General features: G+C 42.6%; 2 protein-coding genes across 5 annotated transcripts in view; one reads left to right on the plus strand and one right to left on the minus strand.

Moving 5' to 3' along the window:
* RDX (radixin) overlaps window positions 1–9185 on the plus strand; it is a 36712-nt gene extending 27527 nt beyond the window's left edge. Inside the window, exons 8-14 of the mRNA XM_021380138.1 lie at window positions 729–825; window positions 1442–1605; window positions 2269–2399; window positions 4057–4217; window positions 4887–4979; window positions 5601–5843; window positions 6821–9185. Of these exons, the coding sequence (XP_021235813.1) occupies window positions 729–825; window positions 1442–1605; window positions 2269–2399; window positions 4057–4217; window positions 4887–4979; window positions 5601–5843; window positions 6821–6985 (1054 nt within the window). The 3' untranslated portion in view covers window positions 6986–9185. The remainder of the gene's footprint in view (window positions 1–728; window positions 826–1441; window positions 1606–2268; window positions 2400–4056; window positions 4218–4886; window positions 4980–5600; window positions 5844–6820) is intronic.
* ZC3H12C (zinc finger CCCH-type containing 12C) overlaps window positions 20178–27992 on the minus strand; it is a 41619-nt gene continuing 33804 nt past the window's right edge. For all 4 annotated transcript variants that reach the window (XM_021380170.1, XM_021380190.1, XM_021380199.1 and 1 more), the window contains exon 6: window positions 20178–26984. In XM_021380170.1, coding sequence (XP_021235845.1) covers window positions 25588–26984 — 1397 coding nt within the window. In that variant the 3' untranslated portion in view covers window positions 20178–25587. The remainder of the gene's footprint in view (window positions 26985–27992) is intronic.

Here is a 27992-nt window from a genome sequence, read left to right on the forward strand (position 1 = left end):
AACCATTTTTTGGTATTATTTTAATTCAGGTAGATAGCAGTCAAATACTTAAACCTTTTGTTAATATTTGTAATGAACATAATATAAACTAAAAAAAACTTTGTGCTGATAGAGACAAACATAAATATTTTAATATTTAATTTAAGAAGAACTGTATTTCTTTTCAGTGTTAAAAGTTTGCAGTTGATGCAAAGCATTGTAACTGCTTCTCATCTTAATTCTATTTAAAATGCAAGGGGATTAAATTCAGTGTGAGCTTCGGCAATGTAAGAAAATGTGTCTTACAGTTGAGTTAAACCAAAGTACAGTGTTACTGAAGGCTGATCTAAGTTCAGTCTTTGGATTGTCTTACCTTTTCTAAAATTATATCCCCATTGAAATAGTTGTCCATTTCTCTGAGGAGAAAATTACCAATGGCTGATAAAGAATCAGTATGCAGTTGTGGTATTCAGAATGTATTTAATGCTAGTAGAATATGTCAAAACTGAAACTTCTGAATTTCATCTGTTGCAGTGCTATAGGAATATGAAGCTTTCTATTGTGAGCTCATTAAATATGTATGTGAAATTGTCAACCAAAATATGCTTAAACTGTTGTCATGGTAGGCTTTGTAAATGTAATTTAATTGTGGCAGTGAAAACAGGACGAAAATAAGGCTTACATATCAGCGGACATTAATGAAATGCCTATCTTTTTCTTCTTTTAATGAGAACTTTTTCTCTTTGAAGGTTGACACCCAAGATTGGTTTTCCTTGGAGTGAAATAAGAAACATCTCTTTCAATGACAAGAAGTTTGTCATAAAGCCAATTGACAAAAAGGCCCCTGTAAGTGGTCTGTAGAATAGTATGCCTTTTTATATGAAGGGTTTCAAGGCTGAAGGAACCTGCTCTGGTACTATGGCATAAGCTAATACTTTTATGTCTCTCTTTTACATTGGTAGAATAATCAGTAATCAAAAAGAAATTCAAGTTTTGAAGTATGGAACACTTATTTTCACTCTCTTCCTTCTGGTTGACACTTAAGATTTCTTTTTTTTTTTTCTTTAAGCCAACTAATGTTTTGTGATGAATTGAAAAGCTGCTCTGTAGCATGCTGAATTCCCTGCACTCCTACCTCTTCTTCTTTTTATTTTTTGCTTGTATTACAGTAGCACCTTTCATCAGACTCTGTGGGGCAATGCAAGTTAATTTGCATTGAAACAGTATGGTGCTACTTTTGGAAGTTTAAATAAGTAATTTTGAGTAAAATAGCTAACATCTACATAGAGGAATAGAGATGGGGTTCTGAATTTATCTTACAGGTTCCTTACAGTAACTAGATTTTGGAGGAAGACTATAAAAACGCTTGTAGATTTTAATTTAACAAATGGACAAATGCAATAATACTTTGACTCTTGTCACAACGGAGTTTTTCGATTTATGGGTGTGCGTATTTTTCTAGGATTTTGTTTTCTATGCACCTCGTCTGAGAATTAACAAGCGCATTTTGGCACTGTGTATGGGAAATCATGAATTGTACATGAGGAGGCGGAAACCTGATACAATTGAAGTGCAACAGATGAAGGCCCAAGCTAGAGAGGAGAAACATCAGAAACAATTGGAAAGGTAATTAACAAACTTTCGTGAAACAGAAGGAAAATTCTTCTATCCTTTTCAGAAAACTAAGTCATAGAATATCAAACATCTTAGCATTCTGGAAAAGACATTTGCTTTTCTTTCCGTAGCGTGTAAGCAGGTTTGCGCACTGGCATGGTTCACCTGTCTTAATAGAAAGCCGTATCCCTTTGGAGCTTTCGGCATAGTAATAGTAGCTCTACCGTTGTTTCTCATTCAGTTTTTTGTGAAACATTTAAAGTTTCTGTTGCTTGATTCTTAGGGACTTTTATACTCTACATGTGAACCGTGAAAGCAAGTTCAGCAAAGAATATAACAGCTTACCTTTTGTGTATTCAAAAAAAAAAATGCAGTTACAATTTCTAGCCCGGATAGAACGTCAGTCATGTAAAATGCAACTGTAATTTTGGCTTTACCTGGCTAGACCATAACCAAGGTTGCTAATTGGTTCTGTTCATAATTTCCTTTTATGCAGTATATTTTGAAATGGAGAAACTTGGTTATTATGTTTGAATATGAGTTTAAAACATTTAAAATTAAGCACTTCCTTGTTACTCGAGTAAACTGAAAAAAAATTGCTACCAGAATCCTCAGAGTAGAATTTAATCTGCTTAATGTTTTAACAAAAAAAAAAAAGCCTTTTATTATTTTCAGGGCACAACTAGAAAATGAGAAGAAGAAAAGGGAGATTGCAGAAAAGGAGAAGGAAAGAATAGAGCGTGAAAAGGAAGAATTAATGGAACGCTTAAGGCAAATTGAGGAACAAACAATGAAAGCTCAGAAAGGTGAGCTCTCACTGCTCCTGGATTTGTTCTATCTGATAACGCTGCTTAGTTCATTTGGGTAGGGCAGTTCCACAGTTTCCTTGGTGTTTTTCTTTGGGGTGTTTTGTTTGTTTGCTTTTTTGAATTTATTTTAATGACAAGACAAGATAGTGGTGTTTATGCTTTAATTTCAGAAGAGCTATTCTTCTCAAAGTTGAAAGTTGAGGTATGTGGGTATGTGTTTTTATTAGGGATCATTTTTATATTATATAGCAGGAGTCTTAATTTTGATTTATAAAGAGGAAATTAAGCAGCAAACAGTTGAACTCAGATTGACACATGCTTGAAGTGCTGAAAACCTGAGGCTGGAGGAGGTAGGGGGACTAGAATTATTCAAAGTAATTCCTCTAGGATTTTGTTGAATTTAGCTTTACATTTGGAAGTTCCTTATCCCTTTGTTTTCCCATTCCCTTGTTGGAGCTGAGAACTTGCATTTTTAAAGTCTGAACAGATTTTAGTGAATAAACCATGTGTACTCAGTGAACACAGTTTTTGTGATGAGCTACTCCGTACTATCACTATCTCCACTGCTTTCTCTCCTCTCCGTATTCGTTTTTTTTTTGCTTCAGATTTGGTTCATATTCATAAAAGTTCCATTCCTCTCTTCTGTTCATAACTGCTGGCTTCAAGCACAAGGAAGACCATCACTGGCTGTACCTATGCAAATAAACTACATACGCCTACATTTTCTCTAGCTCTCCCTCCATAGTGCCCAGTATTTCAATGCAAAACAGACTGGACACACCCAGACAGGCAACACAAAATCTGTGCCCTGGAATTGTTTAAGGGAGACATTAAATTTAGAAATAAACATTTCTGCTAGGGCAGAAAAGGTACAGATGCATTTTCAGTTCACAGCGGCGAGTTGCTAGTAAATTTCACAAGTCTTTGAAGGACACGTAGTTTGACTAAACCCAGAGATTTTGTACCAGGCACTGAAAAGGCACTTCTGTTGGTGTGAAGGGTATGTATCCTCTGCGTATTCCACCCCATGCTTAAACTCCTCATGCCAAAGCTTCTCTGAGAAAAGGTTTAAACCTTTTGTTGTTGTTGTTGTTGGCTTTGTTTCAGATTTTTTGATTTGGTGGAATAAGTTTCATGTTTGCTTTATTTAAAAAGTTTTTTAAAATGATTTTTGGGTCAAAATTTTAAATATACTAACAAAAAAAAGTGATCTTGGGCAAAACATTCAGCAGAGAAAATGTCAACTGAAGTATTTTTCATGAAAGTAGGTGTTAAGGAACCGGCTGTATTTAAGAGACTCTTGTAAAGCATTTCAATGGAGTACAAGTCTTTGGCTTTTTTGTGGTAACAGGATGATTTAATGTGTGTAGAAACTCATCAGTAGAGATAGGTGTGTGTTTGTGTACTTATGTATTTTTATCGGAGAGCTGATAACTTTCTGAAACTCTGAGGTGAAATGTATCCAAAGTGTGTTTTAAAGAGGGGGAAAAAATACTAGACGTGGAGTATAGCTTCAAGGGACATGCTGACAGTTCTTGACTGAAATCAGACTCACTTGAGGAATCTTGTAAAGTTTTGTGGTCGCTGTTACCTGTGTCACATATGAATAGGAATTAAATAAAGATATATTGCCTGCAAACTGTCCCTTTGGCAGAGCTAGAGGAACAGACCAGGAGAGCTCTAGAACTGGATCAGGAACGAAAACGTGCAAAAGAAGAAGCAGAGCGCCTGGAAAAGGAGCGCCGAGCAGCTGAAGAAGCTAAGGCTGCTCTAGCCAAACAGGCAGCTGATCAAATGAAGAACCAGGAACAGCTAGTAAGAACCTTTATTCTTGCATTGAAGCAAATGGAAAAAACATAATAGAAATTTACACTGGGATTTTGGTTACATCTATTTTGTAAAATGAACAAGTATGTGAAATACCCTATGCTTAAAAAAAAAAAAAAAATCCCCAAACTTTTTTTTAAAGTTTTATTCTGTTTACAGCATTATCTTCTTGCATTCTGTACTAGAACACTTCTTACTGAAGAATTGCATGTGGTAAATGAGAAAGGAATGAAAATTTTACAGGAAAGTATTTCTCAACTGTAAAACAGCTTTTGGTTGTCTTTAAACTCAACACACAATGCTTGAGGCAAGATTTATCTTAACAGTACTGAGATTATGATCTAAAGTCATCAGCTTTTTGTTGAAACTGTTAGAGCTGTATTAAACTGAAACAGTGCCAAACAGTAATTTGTCACTGCAGGTCTTTATTTCCCAGCAAGTTTGGAAGTGCAGAAGATAGATTATTGCCCATCCCAGACAGTCTCCTATCAGACAAAAATACTGATTCTCTCTGTCATACATGTTTAAAATTTCTATTTTTAATAAGCGGTGCAGTGATGAATGATAAATGACTCTCTTCAAAGGCTCTGCTCTCTTCCACTGCAGAGCTGAAGTGGTATTGAACTAAAACTTCTGTCTTGTTTGTTTTCGTTTTAGGCAGCAGAACTTGCTGAATTCACTGCCAAGATCGCACTTCTAGAGGAGGCCAAGAAAAAAAAAGAGGAGGAAGCCTCAGAATGGCAGCACAAAGTAATGAGCTCATGTTGTGGGAAGTCAGAACTTAGGAGAAACTAAGGGAGATAAGTGCAGAAATAGCAGTGGAAGTCCATGGGGTTGGGTCTCTTACTCCCTTCGGGCTTCAGACAAGCTTTTTTTTTTTTTTAAAAAGGATTTTGTTCTCCATTTTTTTGAAGCCACTTTATACTTATATTTACCTCATAGATAGACAGGAAAGGGGGAATTCTCATCACAAAGATATGATCAAAGATTTTAAATGGCTTTCTTATGTGGGGTGATTGAAGCTTTGTGCTGGAAAAGAAACACATTAAGAGGGAGGTGTAAATAAAATAAAAAAATCGTGTGTGGTGGTGAAAAGATGGACCAGAATTAGAACAAAGGCACATCAAACATCACTAGACTATAATTTAAAGCAAAATTCTCAGCTCTTCTGGGGCCACACTTGGAGTACTGTGTCTAGTTCTGGGCTCCTCGTTGGAAGAGAAACTTGGACATACTTGAGACAGTCCAGAAAGCTGATGAAGGAACTGGAGCATCTCACTTGAGAAATTTCTCCTCATGAAAATTTCTTTTGCATTTTTTAACTAGTTTAAATCAATTTAAAAAATGCTAAGTAATGTTTGCTGTGTTTAGGCTTTTGCAGCCCAGGAGGACTTAGAAAAGACCAAAGAAGAACTGAAATCTGTGATGTCTGCTCCTCCTCCACCTCCTCCCCCACCAGTTATTCCTCCAACAGAGAACGAACACGATGAACATGATGAAAACAATGCTGAAGCCAGTGCAGAACTGTCTTCTGATGGTGTCATGAATCACAGGAGTGAGGAGGAACGGGTAACAGAAACACAGAAAAATGAACGTGTAAAGAAACAGCTCCAGGTAATGAAGACTTATGGTTATATTGACATAATTCAGGCTTCGGGTTTTCATTCTTTATTTTTAAAAGATCTCATTGAAGTGTTGGTGTGCCAAGGAAGCACCCTTCTTATCCATTACGGGGTTTATTACTAATTTAACAACCAGTATCATTCAGTGTTACAGAGCAGAATAAGTGGGAAGACCGGAAGCAAGGTTGTGCTTTGTAGCTTAGAAGTATTAGTGTGTTGTCACATTGCACAGTGAGGATTTCAAGTAATTGTATAACGGCCAGGACACTGAATGTTAAAACGTAATGCTTTCCTTTTGAGTTCTGAAATCTATTAATTAGTATGAACAGATGCTTGCTTAATAGTATTTGGATTTATTTACAGCTGCTCACAGACATCATAAACGTAGAGACTGAAATATTCCCATTGAGGATGAATGTTATTTCCCTGAAAGAGCATTTCCTCCTAGATCAGTCTTATCTCACAAAGTGTAATAATCTAATGTTAGTGGTAACAGTTTGCCATGTTATGAAATATCTGTTTGGGAAGGAAATGAAACAAGTGGAAAGTTGCTTCTTTTTCTGGCAGCGATATTTTAATAGTGTGATTCCGTAATGCGTCTTTTCTACTTGCCCAGTCACTGACAGAATCAGAGAGAGGAGTGTGCTGTCTTTAGTCAAGCAGAAGTAGAAATAGCACAGTTTTCCTGTTTTATCTTGCCGGTCCCTCTGTTCTTGGATGTTAGGTTACAAGGCTTTTGTTTGTTTAATGCTCGCATATCTATAAGGAAGGAATCTTGAGCTGTCACTTTCTTCCTTCTGCAGTCTTTCTGATAGACCTTGCAGCTATAGTTACTGAACAGTGCAGACAGTATTTCATTGGTTGACATTCAGGAATCCCTGTCCAAGCTGCAGGATAGGTATTATCAGAAGTTCCAGAATCATTAAAAGATAAGTTAAAGCACTTAAATCCAAATATTTTATTCAACAGGCTTTAAGTTCTGAGTTGGCCCAAGCCAGAGATGAAACCAAGAAAACACAAAATGATGTCCTTCATGCTGAGAATGTTAAAGCAGGCCGTGATAAGTACAAGACTCTTCGACAAATCCGACAAGGCAATACAAAGCAGCGTATTGATGAGTTTGAAGCCATGTGAGAGCTGTTATTTTGCATATATGTTCCTCGTAAAGCTGAACCACCAACAGAGAAAAAAGCAGGCCTTTGCAGATTTGATGGATTGCACCCCACTTTGCCAAAGCACTTAATACCAGTTTGACTACAGTGGTTAGAAGACAAATTTAGGGGAAGCTATTCAACAGTAAGGCAGTCTGTCATCCCTAGCTTTGCAGGTGGAGAACAATAGCATTTTTTTCCCCATCATGTCTTCAGTTTTGTTGTTTTGTAGTTTTTTCTTTGAAAACTGACGTGAAGTGTATGATGATTGACAAGTGTACATATTGCTTAAACTAAAAAAGAATAAAGGAGCTGAACCAAAACTGGATAGGTACTATTTCAGGATGATCAAGTTTGAAATTAAATTTTTCAACGTAGCTACACCACAAAGAGTTTGATATCACTGACTCTGTTTCTTTTCTTTTCCCTCCCAAGTGAAATTCTTCGGTGTTTCATGTCCTGTCATCATTGATGGTTTTCTTTGCCTACCTGTTCACAAAGGTCTGGATGGCAGGTGGTAGTTCCAGATGTTTTTTTAAATGGAACACTACCTGTAGGCAGCACACGGCTGCTGATAGGCTGGAATACGTATTGCTTTTCCCTAGTCAATTATTTTAGATATGCAAAGTGTTTAAATGCAACAAAACGCAAAAAAACAACAAAAAAAAAGCTTTTTATGCTATTTGCTTGTAATTATTTTATTTGCAGTAGGGAGACCCTGGACCTTTCTGGCAAGGGAGCATATGAAAACATCAGTCCCAGGGAGGGGACAGTATCCTACCTCACTACTACAGACATGATGACTGGTCCTTCAAACACCATAAAAAAAGCTCTGTCACTATGTAGTAATATTACAAATGCTAGGAGCCCTTGCTTCTAGGATTTTCTTTTACATTGAGATGGATTTGTAGTGCTAAATGCTGTTTAACTGCCTTTTGTTGAGTTTAAATTGTAAAAGCATCTTGTATTTTTTTTTAAAGCTGTAACCTGTCACTGGTACACGATCTTCTGGGAGGGGTGTAGGAGCTGCATGAGTTAATTGGGTGTTGGATTTCAAAATACAAAATGAAAGTTCCCAGAATTGGAGTTAAAAGTATTTATAGCTTCAGTTTTAAGTGAAGCTAGTATTGTAACTGTCATATCTGATGTCAGATCATTAAGTCCTTTCCTTCTTGAAAAGGAGACTTGCTCCTTTTTTTCCTTTATTTTTTTCTTTGAGAAATCCTAGGAAATGAACTTCAGTAATATCTTCACAGTTAATGTGGACTGCAGTCGTTCCTTCTGTTAGAGTACCTTAGTAAATACCTACGATGGGAGAACCCTGCTTTCTCTGAGGATGGTTCAGCTCTTTTCTGTTTGATATTATGCACTCATAAATTTACACTTATCTATTAAAATTTGCCATTTTATTAAACATTTTTTTCATGCACAATAGGTTTAATTTTCTTATGAACAGTCCGACTAAATTTTTTTATTTTGCAGAGTTAAAGGTTGGCTATGTGGGGTGACATCACGAAATTAAAATAAAAATACATTAATATATTTTTGGTTTGTGGGGCTAAACATATCTCGTTAACCTTGAAGACTGGTGTGCAGATGGTGTACACATGCTTCAGAATGCTGCTTGGTGGAAGCTGGTGTTTCTACTCGCAGTGTGTTGTAAGAGCAGTTCTTGTTTCACAGGCTTCATCCACTGAAGCATGAGCAAATTCCTGAAGTATTTGAGTAGTTTTGCCATAGCAGGTGAAATACTGTGCTTCCAGTGAGTTCTTGTTTTCCCCTGGAAAGTGTGCACTCACATTGATACATCAGTTTCAGTGTTGGGGAAAAATAACAGGAAAGTTTGCTGTTCATAAACCTACAGTATATAGAGTAGGGCTAAATGGATTAGATCCATTTATAAAGCTGTGTGATTTTTTTTTTTCCTAAAACCAACCAGGAACAACCATTTGTAATACAGATTTTCACAGTGAACAAAGTGGTAAGAGCCGCTGTCAGCAGCGGCTGGGAGCGCTCACTGGTGCAGAAATACTACGAGTATATTGAATGATGACTTGGTGAAGTAATTTTCCACATGCTTTTTCCTTTAGCATCCTGTTTTGTGTTGTACAATTAAGCTACGATTACATCTACTATTTTGGATAACATTCATTGGTTAACAATAAAGAGATACAGTAAATTTCCCTGAGGTCCACTGTTGTTATTTAATGCACTTTTTTTTCCAAACAGCTTTGCTAAATGCATTAAGCTTTGTCCAGAGCAGTGCAGAAGTGCTGGTAATCAGTCTTTTGTTTCACAGGTCGGTCAAATTGAAGTGTAACAATACAATTTCTTAAATTGTATCTTTAGAGAACGACATTCTCCTCATGAAATCGCCACATACAATTGGGAGGAAGCACAGGTGGTTGTTGATTCAAAACAAGATTTGAATTATTGGGGCAAATGGGTTCTGTTGAACAGTAATTTGGCCACATAGGAGCTATATGAGTAGTGTAAGAACTTTCAGTCACTGCCTACACATTGTTTAACCCCTGGATAAGTTAAGTTTAATTATAGGTCAATGTCTTGTCTTAAACATGAAGAAACTTTTTTTATGATGCTACACATTATAGTAGGCAATGCTGTCAAATGTACACAGGACCTATACACAGGGCCTACGTTCTCTGTCATGGCAGGTTTGTATTTTTCATCCCTCTGCTGCGCTAATAGAAGGGCAGAAACAGTTCTGTATGGAGCGTACAAATTACTCCGCTAAGCAGATCTCACCTAAATTAGACCTCCTTTCAGCTGACACTCTATTTCTTCTTGTGTTTGCCCTTGCACTCAAATGCAAGCACATCACCTGTTTTATTACTCTGTGTAGTAGAACTGTTACGTTAAATTAAAGCACTTGTACTTGATGCATTTAATTGTGCTTGATGTTGGTCTTACACTTCCTTCTTGGAGCCCCTCCTGCTGAATCGTGAGATTCAAGTTTCTCGTTTGTTAGCTCCTGCATGGGAATGTAACTTAAGGGTATTGTGCTTGGAAAGGGAGCTGCGTGTTCTGAAAGGGTTTTTTAAAGCATGCTCTTGAGATGGAGAGAAAACAACATAGAGTAGTGCTATTTACAGGCCACGCTAATAAAATCAATTAGGATGCCTGTGTAAAAGAGGTTCTTTCTTAAATATTTGCCTCTGCACATCAGAACTTACGTTTTCTGTTGTTTGGATCTTCAAGAACACGTTTCCTGCATATTCAATTTATTTTGTCCAAAACAGAACAGGCCTCATGTCTGTGCTTTAAATGTAGTTTGGAACACAGTTGTGCACGTTGGCCTTTCTCTTGGAGCTCGTTCTCCAGGGCTGTTCCAGGTTATGTGGTTAACCACCTTTGAGGAGAAAGGAGACCTGTTCTGAATGAAAAATGCCTTTATTAAAGACGGCATAGAGATTACAATGATGAGTTAAAACCTTTTGCTTTTGAAAGCGAACTTCTGTGCGAGCATTTTCTGTCTTTATGTGTGGCAAATACAAAAACCCTTTGTTCTCCTTAGACACCGAATTGGTTTCAAGAACTGGAGGCTTTCTCAGAGATGAGAGAGACCCATGGGATGAGGTGGTTGATGCTAGCATTCCTAAGTGCTTTCTGGGAGAAGGGCGGGGCTGTGCTTCTGGCTGCCTGCCCTGCTGGGTGCTCTGCCCCAGGGGGCCCCGCTGCAGCTCTCCTGCCCAGCACTTGCTCTGGTTTAGGGAGCTGGCCGGCAGCAAGGGGCATCTCAGGGCTGGAGGGAACGGTGTCATTGTGAAGGGTAGAGGTAACAGAGAAAAAGAGGGATTATTAGAAAAGAAATACCATGGGATGAATTAGGAGCACGTTAACTTGCAGGCTTGCGTCAAGGACTCCACAGCACATTCTTGCAGCATCCATAAATTCACTCTGTGAGAGTTATTTAGCAAATTCAGCAACTGGTTTGTTAGGGTTTGCATTTCCCATCTTACAGAGCTGAGCTCAGATCTGTAAGCGTAGGCCAGCCGACTGATTTTTATTTTCATTTGTGGAGTCTATCACTTGTGTTCAGTTTACTCTCTGGATTCTGTGTTCTTTTGAAGTGAGATTAGAGAAGCTTTGAGTAGTTCTGGTTTTTTTTTGCCAACATTATCAAGTGTAGAAGCTTCATTTAACGTGAGTAGATTCACAATAACAAAATCGCCCAAAACAATGACAATACCCTTCCTTCAAAACTCCAAAGCACTGCATTTCTTGTCAATAAGAGACCGCCATACTTAGAGCAGTGCCTGCCATATTCCAGGCATTCAGGCGGAGGTAGCTCATGCCCACATAGCTCATAGCAAAGGGATGAAATGTCTGGAACTGCTGGGAGCGCATTAGGTGCTTCTGTTGACTTTTGTAAATAACGTGTCAGAGTTCCTGTTGACAGCAGTAGGCTTTAGGCAGCAGAAGAAACAAGGGGAGGTGGAAATGCACATGAAAGGAGGTGGCCTGCTTGGTGCAAATGTTCTTAATGCAGGTGTGCATGACAGTCAAAGTTCCTTGTGCTCTGTGCATGAGTGGATCGGGAGAAGAGGCATCGAGTTCAGGACAATCACATTGCTCTTGCTTGTTTGTTTAAAACTACCCTGTTTGCACCAGAGGGCTGGCTGTGATCTGAATTATTTCTGAAGGCCTATAGGAAGACTGCTGCCCAGCACGGAAAGATCTTGGCGCTCTTTAAAATCTTGTGTACCTGGACTGGCTACTGGATGGCTTGCTGAATTAGAGCGGAAGACTCGCTCTGCAGTCTGATAACTTTGCCTCAGAGCACTTCTGACTTCACAGGATGTGTTGTGCACATGCACAGCTCTCGCTGCCCCGCTGCTTGTTCCAGCCTCGTGCAGCCCGCGTGTACCCATGTGACACGGCGATCCCATGACAGGCTCTGACACCGCGTGTGAGATCCACAGAGTTCTGCTTATCAGGCCTGCAGCTCCCGTGGCCTCAGCTTTTGTGCTTCTTAATCACCCCCATTTCTTCACTAGATTTGATACAAGATTTAACATCTTAGTGTATGACATCAGTAGTTTTCTGCTAAACTGAGCTTCCAGTAGAAGGCTGATTTCTGTCTAATGTCATCTTAAAATATGTTATCTTGATGAGTTGAAATAGTCTAGGTTTACTTTTATCTAAACAACACTTTAATTAATTAATCTCTATGAATATGGTAATTGCGGTCTATTGCCAGAAAGGGGTTCATTTGCATTGGGGCTGAAGCTGCAAACTTTTCTGCCAAGTGCGCTTCGATCTTGGGCACAGTAACTCTAGAATGTGTAGGTAACAGCCAGAGAACGCAGGCTGCTCTGTCCTGCCTTCCTCTTCTTTACTGGGAATAAATCAATTGCTGTTTGAATGGATTCAGTGTTTTAGGGGTTTGGGATGGGAGAGCAAGGTTGTTTGCGCAACGGAGAAGTTTTGAAGCAGAAAGGTTTATATCGTTAATCTGCATCTCTACTTTGCTTCCTGTAATGGATAGTTCTTCAGTGTAATTCACGTTTTAACTTCCTGGATCTCTTCTCTTGGGAGCACTGCTTCAGGGCCGGTTACCTGTGTATCATTTGGAAACACAGCTCTTTCTTCTTTTGCCTTTGGGATCTGACATGATTGTTTTCTACAAAACACAGTAATTCATAGTTCTTAAATTTAGATCTACTGCTGCTGCTTCTTGGAATAATCCCTGGGTTAATTTTGGCTACATGTTCTTGCACCAGGCATGCATGGTGAATTGGTACATGCCATCTTATACTAGAAATAAACATATTGACTATATAATAATTCCTAGTAGCGTTCTGGAGAACAGAAAATGTCAAAAAATAACAAGCATATTACTGCTTGCAGAAAGTCAGGGAAGGTGCGAGTCACTGTTTCTACCCGTGAGGCTCAATTTTGGGCATAACCCTGGTTATACACACAGGAGCACCTGGGAGAGGAATTCTCTAACTCTGTTGTGCAGCTTGTCTGTGTGGCTGGGCTATGCAAGGGGAAGGACTGGAGCAGAATCATAGAATATCCTGAGTTGGAAGGGACCCATAAGGGTCATGGAGTCCAACCCCTGGCTCCACACAGCACCACCCAAAAATCAGACTATATCCAAAAGCACTGTCCAAATGCTCCCTGAGCTCTGGCAGCTCGGGGCCGTGCCCACTGCCCTGGGCAGCCTGTTCCATGCCCACCGCCCTCTGGTGCAGACCCTTTCCCTGATACCCAGCCTGGGTAGGATGGCCATGTGCACTTGAACAGCAAGGCAGCCAGGCACTACTGCGGGTTGCTTGTAGCTTTGCTCTTCAACACAACTGTTGTTGTGGATGTAAAAATCTACTAAGAGAAAACATGAACTCGCAAAGCTTTTCCTGCAGATTCTTATTTGAAAGAGTCATGGCCAAGTTTCTGCTTGCAAACCTCAGCTGCAGGTCACCCTGAGGGAAGCTGGCGCGCGAGCACTGATACCTTGGAGGAGTCACCCAATGGCTCTTCAGCGCGTGCTTTTAGAAAGTAGTGGCAGGTGTGTAGGGGTTAAGAGATCTCCTACCTGCCTGTTTGTTTTCATAGTGGACCATGAAAAGATGCTGGCGAACCTTCTTTCTGAGAGTAACTTCTGTACAATGCAGGTGACTTCACGTGCGTTTCTTCCAGTTTCTGCACTGGTTCCTGCTTCCCACCTTGTCTCACTCTCAGTACTTTTATTTTAAAACGTGCTAGTGCTTCATGCTGTCTATTTCATTTGAGAGAATAGATTTCTGTTGATTGCAATTTCTTTAATGCGATGAAATTTTGTTTCAGTATGATAATACAGATTAAGACAGGGTACGAGGATATTGCCTAATTATTAGTTTAAAAACATCAGGAGGGAAAAATGTTAAGCCTTGAGACTTACCAAAAGAAATACTTCATAGCTGACGTAGCCAGCCAACGTAAAGTGAAAATGAGAGGCGTGTGGCAAGGGAAACCTTTTCTCTAATAAGCTTTGTGGCAGCAAAGGACTTTGGTAGTGTTCTCCGGGATTTTGGTGTGCGTTTATTGATGCTTGCTGGGCTCATTAAGGAGCGCTGGAGAGGAGAACACCAAACGTTTCTTTCTGCAGTCGTGTTTCCTTTCAGTAGTTCCGTTGTCCCTTATTGCATCGATTGAAGAGTGGAATTGCCTTGTTCTTCCCTGGTGGTGGTACAAAGCTGTGCTTTGCCCGGGACGCTGCACCTCGTTTTGCTATCCATTAATGGGCAGAACTATTTTCAGAAGGAATTGTACTGTAGGGAATAGTACCTGCACCTAACTGAACTTGGTGGTTTATGTTTGTGTATGTATGTATATACATAATGATGAAACGGGAGATTTCTAATAGAGTGCACGGCCTCAGGCCTTCTCATGGCTGTATTATGATGAAGTACACAAGTTCCTTAGTTTTTTATATGAATTTTGATCTTGAGTGGGTTTAAAAACAAAGCTTTTCAAAGCCAACAGCGTTTAAAACCACAGAATACTACAGTGTGCAGAGGGAGTAGGGTTCAGTTTTGCCCTTGATGTAAAAATCGGATTTGCCTCCCTGTTTGTTTTCATTCTCCTGCAAGGCCAGCCGCCGCAGAGCTTGCACAGCACGCAGCAGCAGTGCGTGCTGCAGGGGGATGTCTGAAGCGGTGCTGGCTGTGACTGAACGCTCTGCAGATCTGCCCTCTGCCTTGGGTGTTTACACACAGCACACCTTGTTCCAGCCACCTGCGGGAGCGGTTCAAACACGGTCCTATGGTTGTCGCAGCTGTGATGTGTTGTCTGCATTAGCGAATTGATGTGTGGAACTGCCCCCCGTGTGGATGTTAGGGTATGCGATGGTAATGGGAACATTTGCTATTAAGACTGCTGGTACATACAAAAAATCGACTCTGGCATGCAGTGATTGCTGAACAAAGTTGGACCTGGTTTTCACGCAAAGTCAGGTTCTCCATGTTCTTGCAGGGGACTTGGCTACAGGAACAACATCTTTCCTCAGTCTGTCTTTGCTGATGCTCCCTCATTCTGCTCGCACCTTTGAAACAAAATCCATTCAGGCACAAAATGTGGGAACATGCTAATTCAGAGCAGTTACAGGGAGTGAAGTGGGGCTCTACTGATGTTGCTGCTTAATTCTATTTCTTTTCTTTTGCTTCTATCTTTGCTAAATCTGCTTGATTTCTCTGTGTCTTTCTGTGCAGGTTACAAAAGTACGATCTCTTGCAGCCCTTAGGATAGGAACGAGGTAGAGATCGGCAGAAGAGCTGGGGTCTGCCAAGGCCTGCTGTTGCACCTCTAAATCTGGACAGTGTTCAGCACTTTACCTTAGGTGCTACCTGGTCCACAAAGACCTTTCGGGAAGGACCAGGAAGCACTATTCCAACATCTCGTTAATGTTTGGTTCTCTCATGCTCTCTCTGAATCTTTCCTTTGTTGTCTTTTCCTGGGAGAAAATTAGCTCTTAGAAGTACTCAAGTTGTTTTCCCCCATAAAACAGGAACTGATACTGATGTATTAATCTTTAACATGTGATGGAGCGTGTTAGAGCGAGCGGTGATGTGAACTGATGGGAACTTGAAGGCTTTGACCACTGTGTGGGAAGCCTGATTATACCCAGCCTGGGTAGAGCGGAATGAAGGTAGATACTTCCCAAGTTTTATTGGTTTTCTACACCATTTCTAATAGCCTTGATGATACAGGAATACTGTCAGGTATTTTTTAATGTAAAACTACCGATTTATTATGTCTGTACATACATTTCCAGTGTAAGAACCTGTTGCTATCTGCCTTTTGTACGCTATTAGAACGTGCATACTGTGTATACGTAACTGCAATGAATTGTGCACCCTGCACAAAAGCCTGAATAAATGGGTTTTAACGTTAATCTGAAGAATCACTATTCATTTGATGATCGGTCTTGCTAATGCTCAGACAGTGCCGATTTCATTCCTTGGATCTGTGTGGGTAGATCCATCAGAGCACTCAAATGTGAGCCTATAGATGCCATGCACATGTGTGTGAAGTCGTTGGCCAAAACTGCTGAATGAGGGGGATGCCACAGTGGTCCTGCTGAGCCTGGGTGCTGCCTTGGTGCCTGGCTCCCCTGTCTGTGCATTTTGCCACTCACTCAGAGTGCCTCTGCAGTAACTGCACCTGGAAGCAGTCTTCTCGGCAAGGCTGTTTACTTCCTTTCTAACCTTGAGAGTTAACGAGGCACCTTCATGTGAATACACCTGCAAAATGCTCTTGAGGGCTCAATTCACTGCTGCATTGCCTTTGCTGATCTCTGCTGCCCACAATGTTTTATGGGTTTTGCTGTCAGTGTTCAGGTTCACCGGTGGATGTGCTGCGGAGAAGGAATTGCACAAGGCGGTGTGTTTTAGCAGCTTGAATTTGGGGGTGGAGGGAGGGAAGTGATTTTGTCACAATATGTCTTTGGGGTGTACACTTACAAGGTAAAAACAGTGCTTCTGGTGAAGAGCACAGGAGGTTTCCCACTCTACCCTTGGTCAGGATTTTGCCTTGGAGAGGGCTTTGTTATTGCTGGAGTAGCAGGCGGGAGGTTACTGTCAATACAGGACTGCTGATGTGTCTGTGCAGCGGAGCCGTGTGCTGGCTGCTGGATGCTGTACAACGAAGGAGGGAAGGCAGGAGGTACAGATCCGTGGGCAGCTGTCACAGAGGAGCTCGGGGCTGCTCCCCAGAGCAGGAAGCAGCGTGGCCTTCGGCTTGGAGCAGTGCTTCCCTTCCTTGTGTTTTCTCAATAGTTCCCAGGTTTCAGAGCTCCTCACTGCTTGGAGTGGAGAGGGTAAGAACTTTACGTACACACATGTGTTACTTGGCTTCTCTATGTGTATGACTAAATGTCTTGTGCTGCTTTGCTTTCTCTCATTCACATGCACCAGCAGGCACAAGATGCTGTTATCCCACTACTAGTTCTCAGTGTCAGAATGGTGGGGTGAGCAAGTTAAATCTCAATAAAACCCCATGGAGGCTTGTAATAGGGTAATAACCCTCCTTCCCTGCATGCTGTGCCATGCTCATGGTTTCCATTTTTATCATGCTGATGTTTTCCTTTCCCTGAAGCAATTCCAAAAAGGCTCCAGGCACAGCACTGGTGCTATGTCCTGTGTGCTCCAGCTTTGGGCACTAACTTCGGGTTGGGTGTGAGGGGAAATTCCTTCTCAGAAGAGTGGTGAGGCACTGGCACAGGCTGCCCCTAGAGGGCTTCAAGAAGCGTGGAGATGTGGCACTGAGGGAGCTGGTTAGAGGGCATGGTGGGGATGGGTTGGGGTTGGACTGAATGTTCTTAGTGGTCTTTTCCAACCTGAATGGTTCTGTGATTCTGTTCTAACTAACTAAACTGCCTCAGAGTGGGACTCTGGTGGAGGAGTGAGGAGGTGGGCCTGGTCTATACCCCCAGACCCTCTGAGCTGAGGCCTGGCCCCAGTGGGTGGTAGTCACTCTGCAAACTGGGACAATGCCAGAGCAAAGGGGAAAAAAATTGCTTCTAAAATTAGCAAAATAGAACTTAAATCCAGGTTTGTATTTAAAAAATATGAATTGAATCCCATGGCCTTTGTGTGGCACAGGAGCCCCACGCAGCCGTGGCCCCAGCCCAGTGCAGCTCTCCCTCCTGGGGATATCAGGTCACCCGAAGGCAGCAGCAGCCCTGGGTCAGCCCTGCAATCGGGGGATCTCTGTAACGTGAGCCGGGCAGACGTAAAAACCTGCTGCTAATGCTGATCGCCATCTCCTTGTCCCCTGCTCCTGTTGCCTCCGCTTCACTGCTTCATGTAAATTAATAGTGGCGTTTAATTTCCTTTGTACCCACCTGCTTCTCTTGGCACACTCCTCTGCAAGGGGAGGGGAAGAAGAGCCAATGGTGGCACTGCCTGGCTCTGGCAGCCCTCATGCCCTGGGGGCAGCGGCTCCCACATGGGGGTGGCTGTGGGCCTGGGCTGCTGCAGGGATGGGCAGGTGATCCATCAGTGGGAGTAGTCGTAGCCATTTCTGCCCCGTGGTGCTGCCCTGTGCTTGAGCGTGGCCTTACAGGAGCACTTGTGTGGTACTGCAAGAGCTATAGGGATGCAGGCCACCTGCTTGGGCCTTCAGATCCAGAGTGGGAGTCCCTTCACCTGCAGCATAACAACGCCTATGTGGGCACTGAGAGCTGCTGGGATCCCTGATGGGCTCTTTTTAAAGACATCACGCAATACGTTTTTAGCCTTACAACATTCTCTGCGGTAGGCTTCCCAATTTCTTTGCAGGATGCAGACAGGCAGATCCCTGTGGGAGTGAGCACCTGACATCCTGCCTGACACAGGGCAGCTCACTTTCCTTAACAGGCCCGAGGGAGAGCTCGGAGCTGTGGAGGAGTGGCCTTGGAAGAGCTGTGCCTGCCCCCAAAGAGCCCTAACCAGGTCCCATGGCCACCAGCAACTTGGGTTGGAGCAGAAAGGGCTGGATTTGGCACACTCAACATGATCTCATAGAGTAGCCCAAGTTGGGGCCTGTGGGGCCTTCAGAGAGCAGAGGGGAGGTCAGAGACGGGCTCTCCATCCACTTGTATTTGGGGAAGGAGTCTGTCCTCCAGGACTAATACAGTCTAATATGTTCTAATCAGAGAAAGGATACTAATTAAAAAGAAGTGGCTGGAGGATGCTAATAAACAACCTCATCTCCTGCAAATAAAAGATCTATGGATCACGTAGACACAAAGCAAATGATTTAGAGAAATGCTTCAAAGAAACAGTGTCAACGGTTTACGGGCGTTCGGCCCGGTTCTATGACTAATGGGGCAGGGGACCCAGGGACCCACGCCCCGGGAAAAGGAAAAAAAAAAAAAAAAGGTAGGGAGATGGGCCTGACAACAAAACAGCAGCAACAATCTGAGGAGAAAAAAACTAATTTACTAAATAAGATATTGGAATGCAAAATAACACAATATAATACAATATAATTACAATTTAAGCTAATAAATCCAATAAAATGAGAGAGAGTGTCCAAAATTAAGGTAGGCCTTACTCTAATTGCTGAAGGCGAGACGGCTGGGGAGCGAGATGCTGCCGGGACAAGAGACAGGATGAGAAGAGAGAAGGTTGTGATCTGCGAACAGTTTTATCTTTCCCTCTGACCAGAAAATGGTAACAGGGCAGCAAAGTCCTCTGGGGAATGTAGTAGCTCTTCTCTTCTGAGAACCAGGTCCCTGGAACTATCCACAATCCACAGAACTGGAGCGTTAACTCTTTAACTCCCAGTGCACTACGTGATGTTATGATGTGGAATACCAATAACCAAAAATCACAAAACCATGCCAAGCAGCCAAACTGCTGTGCAGCACCATGCTGCTTGCGGTGCATGGACACTTCAGGCCATTACATCTCACCTTGCTTCCACCCATCTGCTGGGCCCTGATGTTCCAGCTTCACTCCAGCGCCTCCCATTGCCTCAAAAGGAGGCAAAGCCACACAATGTGCTCAGCCAGGGTGCAGCCAACGCATTCGGCTGTGCAGAGTGCTCGTGTCAAGTGAATCGCCAGTGGTCATAGCTGCTGAAGGGCAACTCTGTGTTGGTTTTCAGGCCAACTGCTCACCACATTTGTGACCCCCTCAGCCTCACCCCTGGCTGCAGGGCTGACAGGGCACCCAAACCCAGCAGGACAACCCCAGTCCGGCAGTGCAATTCTGCACAACTTTCCACAGCCCCGTGTGTGCTCAGCAGTCTGATACCACAGCACAGAGGTTTCTGTTGTGCCTTTACATTCATCAAATAACTTGGCAAAATTCTGAGATAAATCACTGGAACAATTCACTTAAACAGGTGTGTAGCAGTACTTGAAGGCAGAGCAGCTCTGCTGGCGCATAGTCCCCATCCAGATTCTGCTACCAGTGACTGACATGGCTGTGTGACAGGAGCCCCAGCCCTCTCACCAAGGGAAAGGACTGGAAAGAGCCCATTAAACATGATTTACTGCCTTAAAAATGAGCTGATGCTCCGTGATCATTGCACGTGTTTGAACCTCTCAGCTTTGGCACTGCTGGGCGAGTTCACTCAACGGGAGCCGCTGCCCCGTGCAGGTCAGGACACAGAGCTGGCCCTATGCTCTGCTGCCATTGATGCTGCTCTCAGAATTTTCAGGTATGAAACAAAACAGCCCATCAGTGAGGAAAACAAGACTTTATTTTTTTTTTTCTCTAAAAGCAGAATCCAGATACATGTGTTTTGGAATGGTTCAGATGGCGGCTTTAAGATGCGAGTTGCCACATCACAGAAATGACACAGAACAACCAGGGAAGGAACGAAGAGCATTTGACAATTGCTTTACCAATTAGTCCCAACACAACTCTTAACTAATGGCTTTGCCAGAACTGCCTTCAGGGTAGAGAAAACCTCACCTACTCAATACAAGCACAGAGATAACGAGGGGAACAGAACTACCGAACGCAATTATTGCTGCTGTAGCTGCATTTCTGTTTCCTTGCACGATGTTCTGCAATCTGCTGGCACAACGTTTCTTAAATACCAGCACGATTAAGAGCGTTGTTCATCCAAATAAAAAGCAGCCAACCAGCCAACCCAACCTTTAAAATAAGACTTCACTGGAGAACAACAACAAGGTTCATCCTACAAAAACAGAGAGGTTTGGTTTTAGAAGGCGTAGACTGTTACACCTGTGAAACAGTGAGGATGAATGTGCTGAGATGCCAATGAATAGATTTGGTTTCTGCGTGCTTCCAGCTCCTCATGTGGCTATTAGATCTGAGGGGGGAAGAGAACTATTGCTGTCATTTACCCTTCAGAGGTACAAGGACAGACAGAGTAACAATCAGTTCAAGCATAAGTTATGCCAAACCTGTAAGACCTGAAAATGGAAGGTGGAAAATGATTTACAGCATACTCCTAATTATTAACAACTCAATATATTCAACAGTGCCTTTATAGACAGCTACCATGTATCTCATTGCCTCGTAATGAAGGATACCCCAACACACACACACAGAGCAGTATGATGCACACGTTGATCCAGACATTGCACACGGGATCGAGCAATGAGATCACCAGCTCCTGATGAATCCTTAAGATATCCGTGACCGTGTGAAATGTGGTACGGAATGTCCACACGTGGAGTCTGAATGTAGCTCCTGTTCCCCACCACGAGGTTAGCCGGAACAACCGCCTCACACAGACGATTTTAGGACTGGTTACATGGTTAGTCTAAACAGTGTGCACATACATACTAAAATTCAAAGACAATTCTTAAACTGTACCTCTCCATAATTTACAGAGTATATAAAATGCATGACTTGATGTTTATAAAACCTCAGCCCTTTTATAAAAACAAACAAACAACACAAAACAACAAAGCAAGGCCACAGGATTTCGTTTTAAGCTTTAATCTGTTGTTTTTTTCATTTCAGCAGCTTAAGCTCCTACGCTAAATAAAAGATACACTCTTCCGTGGCCTTAGAACACAAGGAATAAATTAGCAAGAGTCACACTGTAAATCAAAATAAATAATTTCTAACTTACTTTTTATTAAAAAATGGTCTCTTTAATTGCACAGTATTTTAAATTTTCAGTAGCAATGCAAAGTCAGTAGGGTATTTTCTGAATGCTCCAGACAGCAGGAAAGCATTGTACCATGCCGCACCCAGCAGCAGCAGCCTGGCCCCGTCCTGCATCCATCGCCCTGCCATGGCATCCCAGCCACGTGAGCTACTCCGTGTACACGGACAGGTTTGGGAGTTCTGGAGAAAGGCTCCCCATTCACCGCTGCTTTCCCAGCAGAAGATGGGACAGTTCAACAAGAGTCCAAAGGCCGCGGGTGCCACCAGGCTGGCTCTCCTTTTTGGGGTGTTGCATGCATGCAGCGGACTTCTGGCTCTCCCAACAGAGTTTTGCAGCAGGGCACAGAGTTACAGTTCAGACATAGCAGAGAAAACAGGATGCCTGCAAAGACGTGGCCTTACCTCAAAGCACTAGCAGTAGTTGGCAGGCGAGGGTAAGGTACTGAAAAAAACGACATTTAAATATGTTTGTAAAAAGACATTGTAGCAATTAATACTGCCACATCCCAGGCACACCGAACTCAAAGTCAGGTACCCATGGGACGTATTTAAATACTGGCAGCACCCCTTGTACAGAGAACAGCGGTGGCAGATGCCTGACGTCGATGTGCACCCAAACACGGTGTATGTGCGCACCATGACAAGGGAGCTCTCACGGCTCAGGTCCTGCTTGCACACATGGAGCTTTGGCCAAGCACCCAAACGGCTCTCGATGCCAAGAGAAGGAAAGCGGTGGACGGGGCTAACCTGAAGTGCTTTGTTCTCCTCTGTAACTACAGCACTTGCAGCAAAGGCAGTATTAGCAAGATCATAGAATCACAGAATCAATCACAGAATGGCCTGGGTTGAAAAGGACCTCAAAGATCATCGAGTTTCAACCCCCCTGCTGAGTGCAGGGTTGCCGACCACTAGACCAGGCTGCCCAGAGCCACATCCAGCCTGGCCTTGAATGCCTCCAAGGACGGGGCATCCACAACCTCCTTGGGCAACCTGTTCCCAAAGACACCCTTTACCATTTAAGTTCAGCTATTTGCGTCAGTGCAATTCCATTGACAGAAGTACCACCTGCCCGGTACCACCGCTCCCCGTGTACTGCTGGTACCGCCCTCCATACAGACCGGTCTCTTCCTCCTCCTCCTCCAATACTCACAACTACAACAAAGGAAGAACCAAGCCCAGCAGTTCGCCCACCACTCATTTTCTTTACCCAACGTTACAGCGTCTAAAGGGAACTAGCACATCATTGCACAACATCAAAAATCACCACATAACTCCTGTTCTTACACTTCGAAAGTGTTTTCAGTGCTTCAGCACCAAGCGCAGAACATACAATGGGAATCTTCTACCAACCAACACGCTTGCAGGCGTTCAGCGCTGCGTTAACATCAGTGGAGGCATCAGCACCGCTCACTGAGATCCGGGCACCGCCACGCGTCTCCCGTTGGCTTCAGCAGTACGGCACAAAGCCTGGAGGCCAGAGGGCTGCGGGCACACGGCACGGGGTGTTCTGATGCTCACAGGATAGGGGAGATGAAATGCCCCTATTACAAACACACGTTTCTGTTCATGTTTAAGGAATTCAGCTTTTGGCAGAAGTGAATTCCTACATAAAAAATAGATGTAGAAACTCATTAAAAACACAGGTATAATAGCTGCATTATTAAAACAGCCGCATCTACACTATGGTGTAGTACTGAAGTGTAATTCCATTTTAAAAAATCTTAGGTGTACAACCGAGATGAGACCCACTTAACCCTAACCCAAACCTCAGCATCAGCACCACGTCAGCCCCTACGCTCCAGCAACGCCCTGCAGACAGCGACCAACCGAAGCGAGGGGAAGGCTACAGCTGGACAGGCAGCTCCTGTGCTGTCCCAGGGACAGGCAAATCAGATCTCACACCAAATCAGCAGTGAAAGCTGTCTGGAGCACTACTTCCTGAAATAGTTTGCTGAACACGGTTCAGATTATTGGATATGTCTATAAGCACAATGCTCTTTAGAAGCATTTACCGTATACCCAAATCCTACTCACTGCAACACACGGTGTCGCACAAGTAGTGAAAATGTCTTCGTATTCAAAGGTGCTTGGACATCATTTTCAGGCAGCATTTTACCTTTATTTTAGTGAGTTCACACTACGAAGATTTTAGAAGGAAGAAGATGCCAATAGTTTCTTTAGTTTATTTTCTTTTTTTTTTTTAATATGTGAAATTGAGACAGACACCTGAACAAATAACTACTTTTTACTCGCCTAAATCTATTCTACGCCTGAAATGTCTAATTTTTCAATAAGAGATAAAATGTTGCCCAAAAGACTATAGTTATACATTTGTGTTTCTACTAAATCTACAAATCAAAATAGTTCTCAGTTAAAAAGATACAATTTGTATCAACAGTAAAAGGTACTTTCTGGTTCTTCAGGGCCTTTAAATTCCAGCAAGTGTACCAAAATGACCAGCAGTAATAGTGTAAACCAGTGGTTTGTTAACACTGAAAAATGTTACAATGGACGGAAACCTAAAACTGTAGGCAACTGACTATGTCATGTAAGTACAACCGACATCAATTGCAAAATCTATTTCTATTTTATATATATATATATGTGTATATAAAAGCTTAGAGGTGCTAGTAAAACCCATGACTTAAAACCAGAAATATCCCTTACTAGTACTAGAGCAGACTCGCTTGGTCTGTTGCTAAGACTACACTACGTGTGGCAAGAATCGGGCCAGGAACTAATGGCAGGAACACACACGGCCCCTTCTCTCCCCGACCCTCCCTCCCCATCCGCAACAGAAAGACTAAAAGTTTAAGTTATTCCTTTGAGCTACAACATCGTCACCATAGTGCAGTTAATAAGTGTTGCATATCCTCAACACACAAACCCTTTCCAGGCCAGCCTTGATAAATAACAAGTAAAATCAAACAGTGTCTTAAATACAAAACTTGCATTGAGATAATTAAATTCATTTAAAAACAGGTAAATATTTTATGAAAAGCGTATTTTATCCAGTACACTTGTGCAGCAATACAAAGAAAAACACATAAAACATCTAAACAGAACCCTACGAAGTCAGGCCCCTTTCTACCGACCAGGAACAGCACGTGGGGATGGAAGCAAGGCGGCCTGTTTCTCGGAGGTACTGAGTGTTTGCAGTTTCTGCTAGGCTCAAAGGGGGCTGCAAATTCTCAGCACCTTTGAAAACCAAGCAATAAGGCTTTCACCTTATCCATAAATTAGTAAAAAAAAAAAAAAGTATTTTTCCTCTGATTGCATTTGATCTTACTAATCAACTGCATCAACAAAACATGGAGCTATTTAAACAAAACAAAGGAAGCAATGAAAAGTGCCATGCTATAAATTACTAATATACGGTTACCCATCTCACCGTTAACTGGTAACTCAATTATTTGTTTAAAAAATAAAGTCAGTGCTGTAGTAAATCTTTGTTTCCTATAAATAGATCATAGCACACACAAAAAAAAGGCCACAAACAAATAAACGAACAAACACGGTGGTGTAAAAAGTTCAAAAACTTGGCTTGACAATTGTCTGCTGGCAGTAGCAAAATCCTCTCTGCAGGTTGTTTTAACACCGTGCAGGACCAACATCCAGCAAGTTAAAAAACAAATCCCAAAATCGCAACAACATGTAACAAGGATAGAAAGTGCTGCATATAAACCCCTGATGCACCAAAGATTATAATCAGAGACCACAGATTTTTGTATATATATATCTCTATATATTAATTTAAACCGGAGCTTTCTCCAGCCATGAAAATAGCCTTTAAAAAATTTTCAAACTAGAACACAAAACATATCAGGTACTCCGATGCATGGGGCTATACATACAGACTCCGTATTACAGTATTTCACATAAATGGATTACTATATAACCTCCTTGCTGAGAAGGAGATCCCAAATGCTATTGTAGCAAACCTCCCTCAGCGTTAGAGCTGAGCTGAAAACTACTGGACACCACAAAGATGCATCATCTCTCAATAACCTAGCTGAGATTTCTCCACTAAGATGGCTGCGGCGAGCTGCTGGGCGTCTGTCACGTGAGGGTTCTTTTTCATGACAATCCTCACAAGATCGGGGGGGAAGATGTTGCACAGGTTTATGTACACCTTCTCCCTGGTGTCTTGGTGCCTCAGGGGGTCTTGAGGGATTCCACAGTACGGTACACGCCAGGTCTGGTCCTGCTGCTCCGGTAAGCTTTGGAAGGCAAACTGCTCGTAACACGGCTGCGTGGGGTTACTGGGCAGAGAGTAGGTCTGACGGTAGCCGTAGGCATCCATCCCATAGCCCTGCCTGTCCCAGCTTCCAAGCCCATCTTGGCCAGCAAAAGGCTTTCTGTGTCTCAGTGGAGAATTATCGTACAAACGTGAGTCTGAAATGCTATCTATCCTCGTGGACACGAGGGCTCTCCCCGTGTGCATGGTCTTTGAGTGCGACGAACTCTGAGATGCAGAGTAGTCATTTGGACAACTAGAACGAGCACCGATGGTTGGATGCTGGAGATGCACAGCCATATACGGAATTGGAGGTTTGTGGTGATGCTTTGGTTCTTCATGACTATAACTTTGCACTCGTGTTAGAGGCTCGTGGTAGCTCTGTAGGAATGGCTGAGAGTTAAGGCGGCCATGGGGGTGCATATGTTGGCACTTCAAGTTCTCCTCCAGCTGTGGGTCAGGAGAGCTCATGTAAGAGCGATCGCTGTAACCCACGTAGGAATCGCTGCTGCCACAACTAACGCTCCCTTCACTGCTGCAGTCAGAAGCTACAGAGCTAATCCTATAATCCGTGTCCAAGGAGAAGCGCCTTTCAGGACTACGTGGACCAGATATACTCAGACTCGAATATGCATTCAGCATAGAGTAATACCCTACATCCACAGGAGACTCGCATTTTGGATACTGGTCGTAAGGCATTGGTGTTCCGTGATTTTTGGTTGCCATCAACACTGTAGGATACTGTCCCTGTGGTCTTTGATCCTGAGGTGGAAAATGAACTCCAGATGGAAGGCCGTTGGTTAAAGGTGCAGTACTTTGGGGTTTTGCAGCAGAGGAACTTGGTATACTAACTAAAGAAGGTACAGACCTGGTTTCTAATTTGTTTTTGGTGGGAAGCTTTTCCTCCAAGTCCTGATAGACTTGAGTCCTTATACTAGGATCCGACTGCCTCTTCGGAGTGGCACGCTTAAGCTCAGAAGTGCCATCATTCTTAGTACTACAGGGAACACTATTGCTTTTTACCAGTCCTCCTTCACTTGTAGTTTTGGCAGCTGTACTTCTAGACATGGCACGAAGTTCATCAGCTACAGATCGCTGAGGCTGATTTCCCCTTTCCGGATGATAGTATTTGCATTTGTGTCCATAGGTACATTTCTTCCCTGTCAAGACAAATATAACGAGATTTAAAACAACGACAAGAAAAAAACAAGAAACAAAAAGTCTTAATCATTAAGCAATGGAAATGCTTCTCATTTAAAGTTTTACTCACAACTTGAAAGACTGATCAGAGGGCACCTCTCCTATGAAGACGTGTTGAGAGAGTTGGAGTTGTTCAGCCTGGAGAAGACTCCAGGGAACCTTAGAGAAGCCATCCAGTACCTAAAGGGGCCTACAAGAAATCTGGGGAAGGACTTCTTACAAGGATATGTAGTGACAGGACAAGGGATAACAGCTCTAAATTGAAAGAAGGTAGATTTTGGTTAGATGTTAGGAAGACATTCTTCACTATGAGAGCAGTGAGGCACTGGAACAGGTTGCCCAGAGAAGCTATGCATGCTTCACCCCCAGTGTTCAAGGCCAGGCTGGACAGGGCTTTGAGTAATGCAGTGTAGTGGGAGGCGTCCCTGTCTATAGCAGGGGGGTTGGAACCAGAGGATCTTTAAGGTCCCTTCCAACCCAAACCATTCTGTGGTTTTATGATTCTGTAAAGATCTTGCAAATGGTTTTGTGTGATGCCAGGTGAGATTTAGGATCTCCTTTCTGTGGGGAAAAGAGGCACTGGTAGTGCTCTGCAGCAACTGCTCTAGAACACAGACCGACACTACCAGACGAAGTTTGAGCTGAACATGCTGTCACTGTGTATGCAGACACTTGCTACGCTGTGCTAAGAAGATACAGAAGTGGGAAACTTAAAGTGAAAGTTACAAAGTTACAAGAGCAGTAGACATTTGGTTCAGTTAAGATGGTCATGTGCCTGCAGGGATGGTTAGCAGCTAAACTTGAGGAAGCTCAATCCATTTTCTGGCCAAAAGTCCATTACAAAATGGATTTATAGAGCCTGAAGAATCCAGGTGCTGTTTTAGATCTCCCCCTACCAAAGATTGATGAAGTTGCTCCTTTAGTTCAACTGGTAGATAGAAATGTTCTTTAACCAGCACATAAAAAAA

This window comes from Numida meleagris, chromosome 1, assembly GCF_002078875.1.
Source record: "Numida meleagris isolate 19003 breed g44 Domestic line chromosome 1, NumMel1.0, whole genome shotgun sequence".
Taxonomy (NCBI): Eukaryota; Metazoa; Chordata; class Aves; order Galliformes; family Numididae; genus Numida; species Numida meleagris.